Source organism: Harpia harpyja, chromosome 9, assembly GCF_026419915.1.
Source record: "Harpia harpyja isolate bHarHar1 chromosome 9, bHarHar1 primary haplotype, whole genome shotgun sequence".
NCBI lineage: Eukaryota > Metazoa > Chordata > Aves > Accipitriformes > Accipitridae > Harpia > Harpia harpyja.
In genome coordinates this window covers 2142981-2157817 of record NC_068948.1, presented here as the reverse complement: position 1 = coordinate 2157817, position 14837 = coordinate 2142981, and the positions used below count along the sequence as shown (strand labels likewise).

General features: G+C 54.4%; 2 protein-coding genes across 8 annotated transcripts in view; both read left to right on the top strand.

Moving 5' to 3' along the window:
* ZC3H18 (zinc finger CCCH-type containing 18) overlaps positions 1 to 10826 on the top strand; it is a 51184-nt gene extending 40358 nt beyond the window's left edge. For 4 of the 7 annotated variants that reach the window (XM_052795267.1, XM_052795272.1, XM_052795269.1 and 1 more), the window contains 6 exons: positions 1177 to 1329; positions 3421 to 3581; positions 4192 to 4388; positions 5569 to 5665; positions 7743 to 7839; positions 9924 to 10826. In XM_052795267.1, coding sequence (XP_052651227.1) covers positions 1177 to 1329; positions 3421 to 3581; positions 4192 to 4388; positions 5569 to 5665; positions 7743 to 7839; positions 9924 to 10122 — 904 coding nt within the window. In that variant the 3' untranslated portion in view covers positions 10123 to 10826. The remainder of the gene's footprint in view (positions 1 to 1176; positions 1330 to 3420; positions 3582 to 4191; positions 4389 to 5568; positions 5666 to 7742; positions 7840 to 9923) is intronic. The other 3 variants (XM_052795268.1, XM_052795266.1, XM_052795271.1) reach the window with 2 other exon arrangements.
* Positions 10827 to 12002: 1176 nt separating this feature from the next.
* Positions 12003 to 14351, top strand: IL17C (interleukin 17C). Its single transcript, XM_052795315.1, has 3 exons — positions 12003 to 12200; positions 13522 to 13853; positions 14053 to 14351. The coding sequence occupies exons 2-3, from the start codon at positions 13558 to 13560 to the stop codon at positions 14300 to 14302; spliced, it is 546 nt and encodes a 181-aa protein (XP_052651275.1). The 5' UTR covers positions 12003 to 12200; positions 13522 to 13557; the 3' UTR covers positions 14303 to 14351.
* The last annotated feature ends 486 nt before the right edge of the window (positions 14352 to 14837 follow it).

Below are 14837 nucleotides of genomic sequence, written 5' to 3'. Positions count from 1 at the left end.
TGTCTGTCCTCTAATTGTTCCTGTTGTCTTTTTCTCTTCCTTTGCATTTGAAATGAGAGAGGCTTCTGATGGTTTTCAAACAAGGAGCATTTGTCTGTATTTAAATATGTTTATCAGGCTTAATCCATTGTACTGTATTTAAAAATGTTACAGGATAAATGCAGGGAGCATTGCCTGTTCTTGGAGGGACACGAAGTCAGCTAAGCACAGCTCAAATTCATCATGCATCCTTTTTACATTAGAAGTTTTGAAATAGTATGACACCTGTGTGCCTAGTCTATGGAAGCAATAGCTTGGTGTGTTAGAAATGTATTTAATATAAATGTCTATCTTATGAGCACTGAGAATGTTTTATCCCTGCAGTAAGTCATATACAGTTTTCTTGGATCACTGGATGATGCTTTTATTAGTGTGTTTTGAAGATGGCTGTAATGTGTTTTGAAGATGGCTGTAAGTCTGTTTTCCGTTCAGGTTTTCAGAAGCATCCTGAGCCAGTTCTTAATTTTGCATGGGATTACATCGCATGTTTCTTCCCAGTAGTTGAAGAAAAGGCCTGGGCTGAGCACTTATGTCTCCACAAGTGAAAACTGATCACGACAGTTTCTTTTCCCTAGAAACTCCATCAGTTCTAGTTTCCATTTCACTTTAACTAGTTAATAATAGTCTTGGATGTCTTTAGTCACCTTCCCTTATTCTTTATTCCAGCCTTGGTTTTTTTTCATGCTTACACCCACAGAAACCCCACTGCCCTGCACTCTCCCTGCTGTGCAAATGACAAAACAGCTCGCTCTATTTTAGTACTGGTGTGTTAGTCACAAAAAATGTGTATGATTATTTGTATAGCCTGAAATACAAGGTAGTCCCACTGTGTTACGCAGTTAGTAATTTTTATTTGTAGGAAGCGTTTGCTCGTGGTATCAGTACAGGATTAAGGTACTCTAGCTCATTCTTTTGTCTGGCTCTCATTAACATTATTCAGTCTTGCATAAAACATCCACTGTCCAGAAAACAGAAGCTTCCTCGGGACTGGGAACGCAAGGTTGAGAAGAACATCTGAAACAATTACGTTTGCAAAGCACCAGTCTCGTATACAATACAGGACAACAGCATCATGCTCAAACTGTCCCTAAAAAAGCGGAGCGCAGCTAAGTGAGAATGTCGTTTGCTGTCTTGCAGGCGGACTATCAGCGGCAGCATCAGTGGCAGTGCCAGCAGCTACAGTGGTTCCAGTTCCCGATCTAGGTCCTTGTCTCGGTCTCTCTCCAGATCTCATTCCAGATCATCATCTGCCTCAGTCTCCCACTCCCCGTCTGGGTCCAGGAAATCCAGGTACAGCCTCGGCCCTTCATAACCTTTGTTGAAGGAGGAGGAGATTATAACCTTTCTTAACTGTTGTGGTTTCTTGCAGCTAAAACGCTCTAGCTTCAAGTATCAGAAGCTGTAGGTAACTAGGACGTGAAACAAGATTGATTCTTTGTGTGGTGTTCAGAATCCCAAGTCCTGAATTGACAGCAGTACAATGTTGGTAGTGCCCTTGTGGCTTATTCAAGGAAGTAATCTGTCATGTGTACTGAACTGCCCATTTTTACCTAAATTATGACCAAAACATCTCCTTATGGCCAGGCTGATTGCACATCCAAATTTATTTACAAGTTAACAGTTCCGGGCTACGGAGCTTTGCTCTTCTAAACCTCTACTACCTCTGGTTACCGAATGTCCTGAGGGAAGATGCTTGGCCTGTCAGAAGAGGTAGGTCAGAAAATACCTACAAGGCCCAGCTAATGATATTTTTACTTTGCTGGCAAAGTTGCATGGCCAGTTCCCTTTGTGTTTAGCTCCAAGTTAATAGTTATATGGCTGTTAGTCTGTGGGATTTGTAAACAGCTGACTCCCTCCAGTAGAGTCATGAAATAAACCTCTTTCCAAGTCCTTCGTTTGGGTTTTTTGCATCTGTTCACCCATAGGAATCCCTGAAACCTCACAGGCAGCCTTGAAACACGATGCTTCCCTGTGATACAGATTTAAAAGCAGACAAGTAGTGTAAAACTAGTGGATTAAGTAGGACTTAGCTCTGACCAGCAGTAATTCCCATATCTGAACTCTGTGAAACTCCAAGGTTCAACATCCGTGTTATTTTACGGAAATACAAACTTGTTTACTACATGCTTGTCGCCTTCATCAGATCAGGCAGGGGTGATGCAAGAGGCTCAGAGCACTTGGACACGCTGGCTCTGCGCTGCCCTGTTGTACAGGGCTTGAGAAGAGAAGATGGGAAAAACTCAATGCAGGTGTTGCTTTTGTGGCACTGGGGCTGTGCTTGCTGCTTTTACAGGTGTGTGGGAAAGGGGAAACATAGGAAACATGGTGTGTGCCCAAACCAGATTTGCTGTCACAACCTCGTAGCCAGGAGCTTTCCTGGAGAAGTTGTTCCTGGCTCATCCAGTCACCATTGCAACAGTCCATGCAACCTCTCAAAAGTCGTCTCTGTCAGGATGCCAGCAGGTAGAGACTTTGCAGCTCGTTCCAGGGCTAGTCTGTGCTGAAGCTGCTGCAGCCCGTGCAGTCGTACGCACGCCAGCTTCCAGCAGGTGAGCTTGGACCTTGCTGGCAGGTCAGTCATTGGAGCGCAGACGTCGGTGTGGCCTGCAGAACCTGCTGGAGAGGCTGCCTAAATATTCATGTAGTTAGCGTACACCTGGTCCCACGTGGCGGTGGCTGCGATGCCAGCCGGCTGCCAGCTAGCTGGGTTTTTTGCAGCCGCTTTGCTGCGCCAGGGAAGTCTGGTGCATAGCCCTGTATTTTTGTCTGATACATTTTTAAGTAGAAAGTCTTCCTTAAATGAATATAATGATTGTCTGACATTTTTAATGTTGTGAATCCATTAGGAGATAGCCATCTTAAGGCACTATTAGAAGATAGCCATCTTATAGGCATCTTCCCTGTCATTATCAGTTGTGACAATATGTGCATCCTCAAAACAGGCAGCTGGGCTCTCCTGTACCCTGGCGAGCTGGGCAGGAGCTGTGGGCTGTAGGACTCCAGGGTTTTTAAAGCCTCAGTGAATCAATGTGTCCCACACAACAAAAACATTGCCAGGGAACCCTTGACCTGAGCCTTAACACTGACCTGTACATGATAGTGCACACCCTGCTTTCACTTTTTGTTTACCTGGGGAAACAGTGACCTTAATCTTGTTTATAAATGAACAGTACTTTCTAGACTTGCATCTAACATGTTTGGGATTTTTCATATTGTGTGTGCCCCAGGAGGCACAGCCTTTGTCTCTTCCTCGTTATTTGCCTGCCTTAGCAGCCTTCTGACATCCCAGCCATGCAGGGGAATTGAAACAAAGGTGTCTGTCTCATCGCTGCCTGGTTCTTGTTGCATTTGTGACTGTAACGGGCTGTTGGCTCTTTCCAGGTCCCTGAGCGTGAGCAGCGTTTCTTCTGTCTCTAGTGCCTCCTCTAGCAGCAGCTCTGTACGCAGCGCCGACTCCGAAGACATGTACGCAGACTTGGCCAGTCCTGTTTCCTCAGCCAGCTCCCGATCCCCAACCCCAGCGCAGCAGAAGAAAGGTAGAGGTACCTGGTTTGGTATTTTCTTCTCCAAGGGGTCCTGGGAAAAGAAACAGGGAGCAGAGATCTGCATACAGCTTGCTTGGTGGTACTATGGGCTCCAGGAAAATAGTTGAGCAGAGGCTGACACTTGTGCCTGGCGTGAACTAGGGGAGCCCAGAGGCTTCACCTGAGGAGGGTGAGACCATGGAGAAGGGAGGGTGTGGAGCAAATATACATTCGCATCCTTCTGTCCATGTGTCTCTGGCTGTAAAGATGCCTTTTCCTGCATGGGAGTTCTGCCTGATGCCCCCTCTGTTACCTTGTTCTCTTTCACCCTTGCGAGGTGATGCTAAATCTTCTGGACAACTCCAGTATCGTATTGCTCTTCCTCTGTTCTTTTTAGACCGTAGCAGAGTTGGCAGCAAGAGCCTTTTGTTCTTTGTCTTTTATGTTAAGTGTCCTCTCTGCGGAAATTCTGGTTTCCTGAATCTTTTAACCTTGGGGCCATGTGCTGTGCTAACTGGTGTGGGCTTTTTCAGTCCCTGGAGCAGCATCCTCTTGCCCTGCCCTCCGAAGGGAGGGCAGTCGAAAGGAATCAGTTGCAAGTCACTACGTTGCACTCTGGTTTCAACAGGAAAGTCAAAAAAAGAAGATAGCGCTAAAGAGGAGAAGCGGAAACGGGATGTGCCTGCTCAGCTCCTGAAATCAGCCAAGCCCACCCAGGGGAGCAAATCGCAGCAGCTCCTCCAGACCCAGCAGCCCTCAGCCCCCCAGTCTCAGCAAGGGGGCTTCAGCGCTCACAAAGAGATCAAACTGACGCTTTTGAATAAGGTGAGAGGTAGGGTGGGTGCAGTTCCCTCCGCGCTGGGGGTCCGAGGGGCGGATGGGATGGATACTGAGGCTCGGGGCTGGCGGAAGGGGAGCCCGAGGCTCCGTGCCGTCGGGATGAGCTCAGCCGGGTAGGTCCGCAGCTGGGGATTGAAGGGCGGCAGACAGAACCAGTCTGGCAGCACACACCCTGTGGTGGCTTGAGTTTGGGACTGTGTTGGCGGCTCCCCTGGGGCACATTCCTGCTGCAGCTTCAAGGGCTCTTCCCCGCTTTCTCGAAGGCTGCAGCCGGAGCACCGAGGCGAAGGCGTGCGCGGCGCAGTCCCGCATGCGCTGGAGCCTTGCCCACTGAAAGCATGCTCCCCGCACGCTTCCGAGCAAGCTCTCCTCCCACTGCCTGCTCTGGAGCGAACCGCTGACGAGTCGCTAATTGAGTCAGGAGGTAAAAGTGGCGATTGCCTCGCCTCTCTGGGGTGCCTGCCACCAGCCGCGCTTTCCGCGGGGAGCCTGGCTCTTTCCTCTTTACGACTGAGCCTGATGCCCCGCTTTCGTGCCTTCAGCTAAGATTGTAATCCAGTTCATGTGGGAGAGTTCGGCCTTGTTGGGTTTTGTGCCACAGCAGGGTGTTGGCCCCAGTCACATGGGTAGGTTCCTGTTTTTGAAACGTTAATGTTTTTTTTTCTGACAGTCCAAATTCCCCGTTGCAGTCTGAGGCCGCAGTTTTCTCTACTTCCCTGTGCTATGACGTGAGGCGCCTTTATCGAGTCTGTGAAGCATGCTCCGTGGGGAGGAGTGTGCAATTACACATAACTACCAGCTGGCATGGTCAGATCCTGGAAGAAGGCACGGCTCCACATGCCTCCTTGACATTTGCTATCCTTGGTGCTGCTGAAAAAAAACTCCACAAAATGCTGCTATTTTTTTTCCATTTCTGACAATTATGAAAATAGCGCAACGTTAGCCCCAGTGCCAGAGGAGGTTGCTGTTTGCTTACGGTGGTAGGGGAATTACATGGTGCCAGTGATGATTGGGACTGGTATGCACAAAGAGTTTAATAGGAGATGTGCTTGCGTGAGCCAGCCAGCACATCGTGGGCACCCGTCACAGGAAATATCTCTGCCTGCTTCCCTCCCCAGAGGGAAGTGGCTGCTCAGCTCTGTTGTCTGTTTTAATTCCATTTCAGGCAGCTGACAAAGGAAGCAGGAAGAGATACGAGCCAGCAGACAAAGACAGGCCGACCTCTCCTCCAGCCAAACGGGCGAACCTGTCGCCTGACAGAGGTGAGATATCAGCCATCCCAGGGACTCCTGGCCTGGCTGGGTTCCTGCTCTGCCGCTCGAGGCGATGCTCCAGTGACAAATGTCCGGTGAAAGTCTCTCCTGCAAGAGTCCACTTGCTAGAGAGGTTAATTGCAGGCATGTGTCCTTCCAAAACCTCAGAGTGTGCGATTGCCACCAGATAACGCAGGCGTTTTAGCCGTCCGGCTGCAAATACACGGTGGAGGTGAGACGCTCTGGTTTGTGAAGTAAGCGAGGTGAGGTCAGCCCTGGGCAGGCCAAACCCGGCCTTGCCTAGCTGTTTTGTGGCACACATTGCGAGTACCTTGGCTCCACTATGTCTGTGTAACTCCACTAAAAAAAAAAAAAAAACTAACCCTCGCTTTGAAGACACAGCGTGCTCATCTCTGCTGTAGGTACGTATTCATCCCACAGCAGCCTCCTGTTCTCTAGTAACGTCATTGGATGTGGCTGTGGAAGTCATAGGGTTTTCCCTTACTGTATCGTGGGGTCTTCTCTGCCTTGTATTTCAGTGCATCGCAATGGATCTTAGTCCTCCCGATAGAAAGGCTTGTGGCGGTGCTTAGAAACGGAACACAGGCTGCCAAGGCTCCAGGATGGATGTAATAATTGGCTAGATCACCCATCCTGCGAAATGAGATGATTTCCCCACTTGTGTGTGACACAATCTGATCTGCCCCGTATGTTTAGAAAGACATGGGCTTTCCAGGTGTTCTCCTGTGTCTGAATCCTCAGCAGCAGTACGAGCACCTCAGAAAACCGAGCTAGCACGCTGCATCAAGAGGGACCTAAATGCCACGCTCCAGCCTCTGCTGTCGCTGCCGAAAAACAAAGGGGGGGGGGGTCATCAGTCAGAGGTGCCTGGTTTTGACGTACAAGCCAGCATTGACACGTGATGTTGTTTTCCGTGTTGTCTCGGCTGTAGGTGTATCTTGTTGACTCTGGGTGCCAGCCAGAAAAAATTTCTGTGCTAATAGCCTGGTTGCATTCGACTCCTGCAAAGGCAGCATGGAAGGGACTGGGTGAGGTTGAAGTTCACTGGGATCTAGTTCACAACTACTGCTGAGCTGCAGACAAATTAATGGGCCGACCTAGCAAACTGTGCTGATTTTATAGATACATAGATGTAGATGTAATTATATACTTTATTTGTTGTCTATACGTTATAAAGCATTTTTAAGCAGTAGCAAATGGGACACAAGCCCTGAAGGCAACTCAGCCTCACCTCCCAGTGGCAAGCATACCCTTGACTGAATCGGGACTGAGCAAGAGGCACCCTCCGGCATGCAGCCTGCATTCCAGTGTCCCAGCACAAAGCTGGTCGGTGTTTGTGCCCTGAGTCTCGCTTCCCTGTACTGTAACCTTGCTGCGATCAGATCCGCAGCTATAGTTGCCCCTCTGTGCGCTGGGATAGCAGCGGCTGGGAAACCCACTGCAGCAAAGCTGGATAATGCTGCTGCAGGACCCCAGTGGGCTTCCCACCACCTGCAAGTCCCCACAGCAGCTCCGTTCGGGCAGGGCACGAAAACATGGGGGTGATGCTGCCTGTGGATTGGCCCCAGCTGGCTCCAAAAGCAGCAGAGCTGCACTTGCCCAGCACTCTTTAAGCCAATACACCCTGTTACCTGGCCAGCGTGGAGCCAGCTGAGATGCCGCTGTGCCCATTGCTCACAAACTGGATGATTTGCTGGGGGATAATGGAGCACTGACTCAGTCCGCGAGGGCCAGCCTTGCCCCGCAGGTTTGCAAGCAAAGCACAGCCTAAAAGCGCAGTGGAGGAGCCTTGTTCCAGCAGCCGGAGGGTGAGGAGAGGGCCGGTGCGGCTCCCCGCAGGTAATGTTTTGTACAGCTGACCATGAGGCACAGCCTTGACTAGCTTTTCTGCTCCCTGTGAAGACAGGGTTCCTTTTCTAGCTGCTGCTGGACTTGGCCTTCTGTTGGCACGATCCGGTCGGTCTCAAGAGAGCATCCGTACACTGCTGAGACGGTACAGTAGGCAGGGTAGCGACCCATACCTTGGCAGTGAGCGAGAACGTCTCACCTTTTTGTCTCCCGATAGGCTCTCGTGACAGGAAGGCAACCGGGAGACTCTCTTCACCCAAGCAAGAGCGACAGAGAGGCCAGAACCCGAAACCTTCTCCTGCACAGACAGACAGGTCAGTGCCCGCTTGTTCTCCTGGGTGTCTTGTGGGCCAGGCTGGGGCTCACACTTCTCCAGCAGTTCACTCCCTCCTCTCGGGGCAGCTCTGATGCTCTCTGGCTGTAGTTTCTAGTTGCCATGGAGGCACAGCAAGAGGAAGGACGCGGAGCTCCCTGGGCAGGAGCCAGAGGTGCTCAGGGGCTCACACGCCACCAGCTAAGCTGTTCCAGCTCAGAAATGAGCAGGAGCCTGGGGGTTTTCTTGAGGTCAGTCCCAGCAAGAGGAGCCAACTGGGTTAGGTGCAAGCTCATTCATGCCAGTGCCTCTGCCTGTCGCTAGCGCTGTGTAGTGCTAATGAGAAAGAAAGTACAACCCCTTCACCCTCCTGCCGAGCTCCTCGTGGCACCTGGCTCGGGTGCCCGATGCCCTTTCTTTCATAGTCTGGCATACCCTCAGCTGCTCACTTTGCTGCTGTGAGATGGTAAAATGTGGCCCCTGCACGAGACTGGTGACTAGCCCTGGCTTAGCGCCTTTCCATCCCCTCTGGCGACAGGTGACCAGCTCACATCCGATTTCTTGGCAGTCTGCACTCGCTCCTGTGCTGGAAATGCCCCATTGCAGAACTGGACGTGTGGCTCCAGGGGCCTTGGGGTGTGCTCCGCTCAGAGCCCTTTGGTGAAGGGTTGTGGAGCACCTTCCGCGGCACACCTAAAGCTCCCTCTGTCCTCCTTGCCTGCAGCCAGCCGGCGTCGCTTTGCATTTCTCTAGTGTCATCTCTCCGAGGATCTCTGTGAGCAGCCCTGTCTTGCACCCCTGCCTTCCTTGGCCAGCAGGACTCGTGTCATCCCCTCTCCCCAGCTTGGGGCATGAGCGAGCCTCAATTTCTGTGTGTCAGAGTCTTCCCAGACCAAAACCTAGCCCTGGCTGCCACAGCCCTGTCCTCCTTCAGGCCCTGAGGTCCTGTTTTCTAGCAGCGAAGAGGAACTTAAGCCTTCTCAGACTGGTCATGTTGACCGCATCCTTGGTTCTTGACCCTCTTCTGCCTACTGCTGTTTGGGTTGGCAGTGTTGCGTGGTGGGTTCAATGTGCCCTGTGCCCTGGCACAGGGGTGGTTAAGGACACACTGGGTTTCTCTAGGGCATCTGAAGCGTAGTTCTGTGTCCTGTTTTGAACTCCTTGGGGTTATTTGGGTCATGCTTGCACAGCCCCGCTTCTCTTCAATGTAGTACGAAAGGGTGCAAGCGGCATTAAGAGAGGAGACGGTGACTCCCACCGCTGACATCCACCAGCAGGCTGGCAGCAGCAGTGGCAACAGGCTTTCCCAAATGGTCCAAGTCATCAGAAGGAGCCAGCCGAGGTTCAGACTGCACCTTCGGTGCAAGCTAGCAGCACTGCAAAACTCCGGCAGGCTCATGATGCCACTCTACTTCCCGGTCCTGTCATCCTTCTTCTGCCGTAAGGGGAAGTGGTGGCCTGCGGCAGCAAGAGCCGTGGGCTGCCTGCCTCCAGCCCCGGTCACAGCCCGATCCAGGAAAAGCCGCTGCTGCTAGCGATGGGGACCGGTGGCCCGCGGTCCTCCCCATGCGGGGCCAGCCAGGCTCCCCGTGTGCAGGAGAGGGAGAGTTCCCCCAGCTTTGCTTTGCTCTCGCGGCAACGGCTTCGGACTGCAGCGAAGCGGCTTCAGAGCAGAACTGGAGTGCGACACTGGGTGTTTGTGAGCTGCGTCGCAGGGCAGGGGCTGTCAGGATTTGAGACCGTGGGAGTTCTCCAGGGCTGCCCTCTGACGCTCCCCCCTCTTTGCTGCCTTGCACATGTCCATCCCCAGCAAGCTGCTCACAACAGCCGGCACAGCCCTTGGGGGTTGCCATCATGGTGGCCGTGGTGCTGGGTTTAAATTTCAGGATCCCCCCCCAGAGCAGCTGATCTTCTACTGTTTCAGCAAGTTTTCCAGCCCCAGGCCTTGCATCTTGAACCCATTTTCTTCCACCAGCGCTTAGAGCGATGCTTTCTGCCGAAGCAGACGCTGACGGGGTTTGTTTCCAGCGCGGCGTGCTGCCGCCGAGCAGCATCTCACCACCCTCTGCTTTCTCTCCCTGCCAGGAAACGCCAGCTCTCGCCTCAGTCCAAGAGCTCCAGCAAAGTCACGAGCGTACCGGGCAAAGCATCCGAGCCAGGCCCCACGGGTGCCAAGGCGGGCAAGTCCAGCACCCTGTCGCGACGGGAGGAGCTCCTGAAGCAGCTTAAGGCGGTGGAAGATGCCATCGCTCGCAAGCGGGCCAAAATCCCGGGGAAAGTATAGTGGGCCGTGCGCGGAGCGCCGCTCTGCCCTTTAGTGACTGTTCATGTTTTTATAAATAGTGTAAAAGCGGCCACTTTGGGATTTTGCAGTTCTGTCTTATTTTGGCTGCGATTCTTTTTAAAAAAAAAAACCACACAAAAAAAAAAATACTGAAGTTTTGTCAGCTGAGATGCCCGTGACGACTCGCTCCGGCTCCCGAAGGGTGAGCGGGGCCAGCCCCTGGCTCTGCCGGCGCCGGTTCCATGTAAATTATGCACAGAGGACTCCAGCCCTGTCGGATGCTCTCACTATTCCTCTCTTTCTCTCTGCCCTCTCCTCTTTGCTAGCCTTGAGTTGTATTCTCCTAGTTAGCCCTGCTGTGTGTTGAGTGTCTTCAGCAATGCAGTTCTATATACTGTGTAACGAGAGAGCCGAAAACTGCTGTGAACTGCTGGCAAAATGACCTTCTCCCCCTGCCCTCCCACCCCAGGAACAAAAATATATATATATTCTTGACTAAAGTCTGATTGGGAAAATGACCTGTCTTTTATTTTAAGCATCGGATTGTTTTAGTTGATTTAAAAGGAGCCCTGAAGGTGGTGTGGGGATGTCTGTTTAACAAGGAGGGTCCTTTTTCCCTTTTTTTTTTTTTCCTTTTTTTCTTTTTTTTTTCTTTTTTTTTTTTTTTTGAGGGATCTCCCTGAAATAAAGTATTTTGATAACCAGTTCTTCCTTTCTCTACTCTTCTCTCCATCCCCTGTCCTCCCTCTCCCTTGCCTCGGGGGGCCTATCTCCCCTCCCATCTTTGGGGTGTGTAGTTTATTTTTCTTGTTCTCCTGATGATCCTGCGGCCGCACCGACTGCTGCCGGCACAAGCAGCCTTGTGGAGCTGGAAGAGCTGCTGCATCTCCTGCGGGGAGCAACGCATCCCCTCGCTGCGGGTGCCTGGTGCCCCTGAGCCCCCCTGCCAACCTCTGGGGCTGTGGGACTGCTCCTTGCACCCAGTTACTAAACCAGTATCCCACTGATGGTAGCGGAGGGCTCTGCAACCTGTGCCGTAGCTGGCTTCACCTGGCATAATCTGGGGGGGCCTCTGGGCTCATCCAGGCCTTTGGGAGATCATGTATGGGGTCCCTGCACCCCAACCTGCATGCGGGAGGCTCTGCTTGGGGGATGTGGCACCCCATAAAGTCACTGCCAAAACGGGGTGCAAATCCCATCTCTCCGGTAAAAGACCAAAGCTGTGGCTGTGCCTGGTCCTGCAGCTGTGCAAAGCTGCTTTCCCACACCCTTCCCCCCACCACCACCAGTACTGTGTTTCCCGCTATACTGGGACCACTGGACGGCTATGGGGACAGTTGGCACCCTGACCCCGAATCCTTTCCCTGCACACCAAAGGCGTTGAGCCCACGGTGCAGCGCGGCATGTACGGTGCCAGCAGGGTGCCGTGGTCCGGGTGAACCCAAGCCGGGTTCTGCAGCGGGATGGGGTGCGAGGGGGGCTCCTTGAAGGACCCTCATCCCTGAACCAGCTCCTCTGGTCCCACCGCATCCTCCCCTCTCAGCTCAGCACCATCATCTTGGCTTTGAGCCTCCACCGTCACCGGGACATCCCTCGCTGCTGGACCGGAGAGCAGCAGAAGAGGGTGGACGCAGCCTTTTCCAGAGTTGCCCAATTTGGGATTTCTGTTCTGGCAGACCCAGGAATGTGACAGTGATATCACCGCCGGGCTTACGCAACGGGGCCAGGGCTGGGGCTATGGGATCCTGTCCCCACGGGTCGCGGGAGGGCTGGGGTGCCGGCGGATGGGTACCCAGGGCATCCCGTGCCCGCCGTCGGCGGGCACGGGATGCCCTGGGTACCCGTCCGCCGGCACCCCAGCCCTCCCGCGACCTGAACCACACACCCCCACGATGCTCTATGCCCATCACCGGAACAGCCAAACTGGTGGACACCCCTTTCCCTACCGGTCTGTGCGTGTCCCTCCCCAATTTTGGGGGTGTCGGGAGCCAATTTCCGGGCTGAAACAACGCTCGAGTTGAGAAGGAAGTACGACGGCCCGCGGGGAGGAGGAAGGCAGCCAGAGCTGGAGTTTCCAGGTGTGTGTACATCACCTGCCCAAGCCCTATATAAAGGCGGCGGCGGCGGTTGTGCTGCCACTCGGCCGCCCGCATCCCCGGGGTAGCAGTTCGGAAGGACCCCCCCAACATCACCCACCACCCCTTGTCGTGCTCCCGTAACCCCCTAATGGTAATACTGGGCCTTAAGGGGGGGAGCGGGTGCTGCGGGGGTACGGGCGTGCAAGCGGCGTGAGCGTGGGGTGGGACTGCTGGCGGGTGAGAGCGTATGTGGGTGGCGGGGGGGTGCACACACGTGTGCGTGTGTGCACAAAGGGGTCCCCAGCTTGAGGGGGTGGGAACGTGAAGGCTGGTGGGTGCTGCTGCTGTGTGTGTAGATGCACATGTGCTGGCGATGCGTGTGTCAGGCTGGCCGTGCATGTGGATGTGTGCGTGCTGGTGGTTTTGCACATGTAGCTACGTGCGTGCTGGGGGGGGGGGGAGGATAGTCCTCTATATGTATAAGGGCTGGGCAGTATTGTATGTGCACATGTGCGTGGCTCTATGCACATATGCTGGTGATATACGTGTGAGTTTCTGGCTGGGGTGTGCGTGTGGAAGGGTGGATCAGGTGTAGGCATGTGTGCTGGTAATATATGTGTGTGTATGTGTGCACAAATGTCCGTGTGCGTGTATGCGTATGTGCTGTTACCTCTGTGTGGGTGTGTAGATGCGCACAGGCTGATACTGCTCTGTGGATGTGCGTGGAAGGGCAGTATGGGACATATGTGTATATATGTGCTTGTACATATGCACCTGTGCATGCACACTGGTGCTGGGGTGTGTGTTACACACATGTAGTGGTATCTTGACATGTGCTGGCGCTCCAGGCGCCTGCGCTGATACCGCGTGTATGTTTGTGCAGAGCTACATGTGTGCTGGCTGTCCGTGCGTATATACAGGTATTCTCTGCGTGTGTGTATAGCTGTCTGTACCCATGTGTATATGTACAGGTAGCCGCTGTATATATACGTGTGCTGGTACTCTGTGCATACATATATGCATGCACATAGGTGTGCTACTGCTTTAGGAGGTGGGGGTGTATATGTGTGCACATGTAAACATGTGTGTGCATACATGTGCCAGTGCATGTGTGGGTGCCGGCTCACGCTTTTGGGGAGGGCTGAGCAAGCACACATGTGCTGCTGCTCTGCATGTCAAAGCCCCCTGAGGTTGGGGGGGGAACCCTTGGTGGGCTGTGGGTCTCTGCTCCGGGCTGCGTCCCCAGGAGGGCAGGGGGGTGGGTGCCGGGGCAGGGTGCGGGGTTTGGGTCCCCCCCCCTCTGACCCAGGCTGTCACACAGGGCTGGCTGGGTGCCCTGGTGCTGCTGGGCACCCTGATGCTGTGCCGTGGTCTGCGCCGCCCCGGTAGCCCCCCGCACCATCCCCACGTCCACTGCTACAGCGTGGGTGAGCTGCGGGACGGCGAAGCCCCCGCGCATCTCTTGGGCCGCAGCCTGCGCTGGGACCACTACGTGCCGGTGCAGCTGGTGCCGCAGCTGGAACGCTTGCAGGAGGCCAACGCCGGCCATCGCCGCCACCGTCGCCATCGCGAGCGTGCCTGCCCCACGCTGCAGCTCCGCGCCGGCCTTCGCAGCGAACCCAACGAGCGCTCCATCTCCCCGTGGCGCTACCGGTGAGCGGCCCCCCACCCGGGACACCCCCCACACACACCCCACGCTGGCTGCTGCGGCGTGCCTCAGTTTCCCCGAGCATCCTTCACTTGCCGCTTCCCGGGAGCATCCCTGTTGATCCTAGCATGGGATGACTTGGGGGGAGAGGGGCACAGGGGTAGGGGTTCGCTGACCATGTTCCCCCCCCCACCTCACCTGCAGCATCGATGAGGATGAGAACCGCTACCCGCGCAAGCTGGCCTTCGCCGAGTGCCTCTGCAGCGGCTGCGTGGACGTCAAGACGGGTCGGGAGACGACGTCGCTCAACTCCGTGGCCATCCACCAGACCATGATGGTCCTGCGGCGCAAGCCCTGCCCACGTCCCACCGGCCCCGGCCTCGTCACCTTCGAGGTGGACTATATTAGGGTGCCGGTGGGCTGTACCTGCGTCCTGCCCCGCACCGGGCGCTGAGCCCCCCGACCCCGGCTCCCGTGGAGCCCCATAGCGTGACCGTGTCACCGCAACCACCCCCCACCCGTGCTTGTTTTAGAGCACCCGCCCGGCCCCCCCCACACACAGCCGGGTGTCTCCCCCCCCCCCAAACCATCACCTCGTTATTTATGAGCCTTGCTGCTAGGGGACTTTTTTTTTAACCCATATTTATTGCTGACCCCCCCGCCAAGGCTGCAACTCCGGGTCCAGCATCACCCCACGGTGCCCAAGACCCCACGAGTGCTTCCCAGGGGCTGGCTGGTTATTTATTCCCCCGCAAAGCTATTTATTGTCTCCTCTATATGTGCTATTTAATACCGGCAGCGTGCAGCCTGCAAATAAAGGCCGACTCCCCGGGCATGGTCCTTGCTCTGTTCCCAGCCAGCGTTGTGGGGAGGTCAGCCGGGGGGGGCAAATGGGTGCAGATGGGGATGGGGTACATCCCTGGGTACCCCATGGGGCAACGCTCAGCTGTGGGGCATCTCGCAGCCCCAGCGCGGTGGGCAAAGCACCG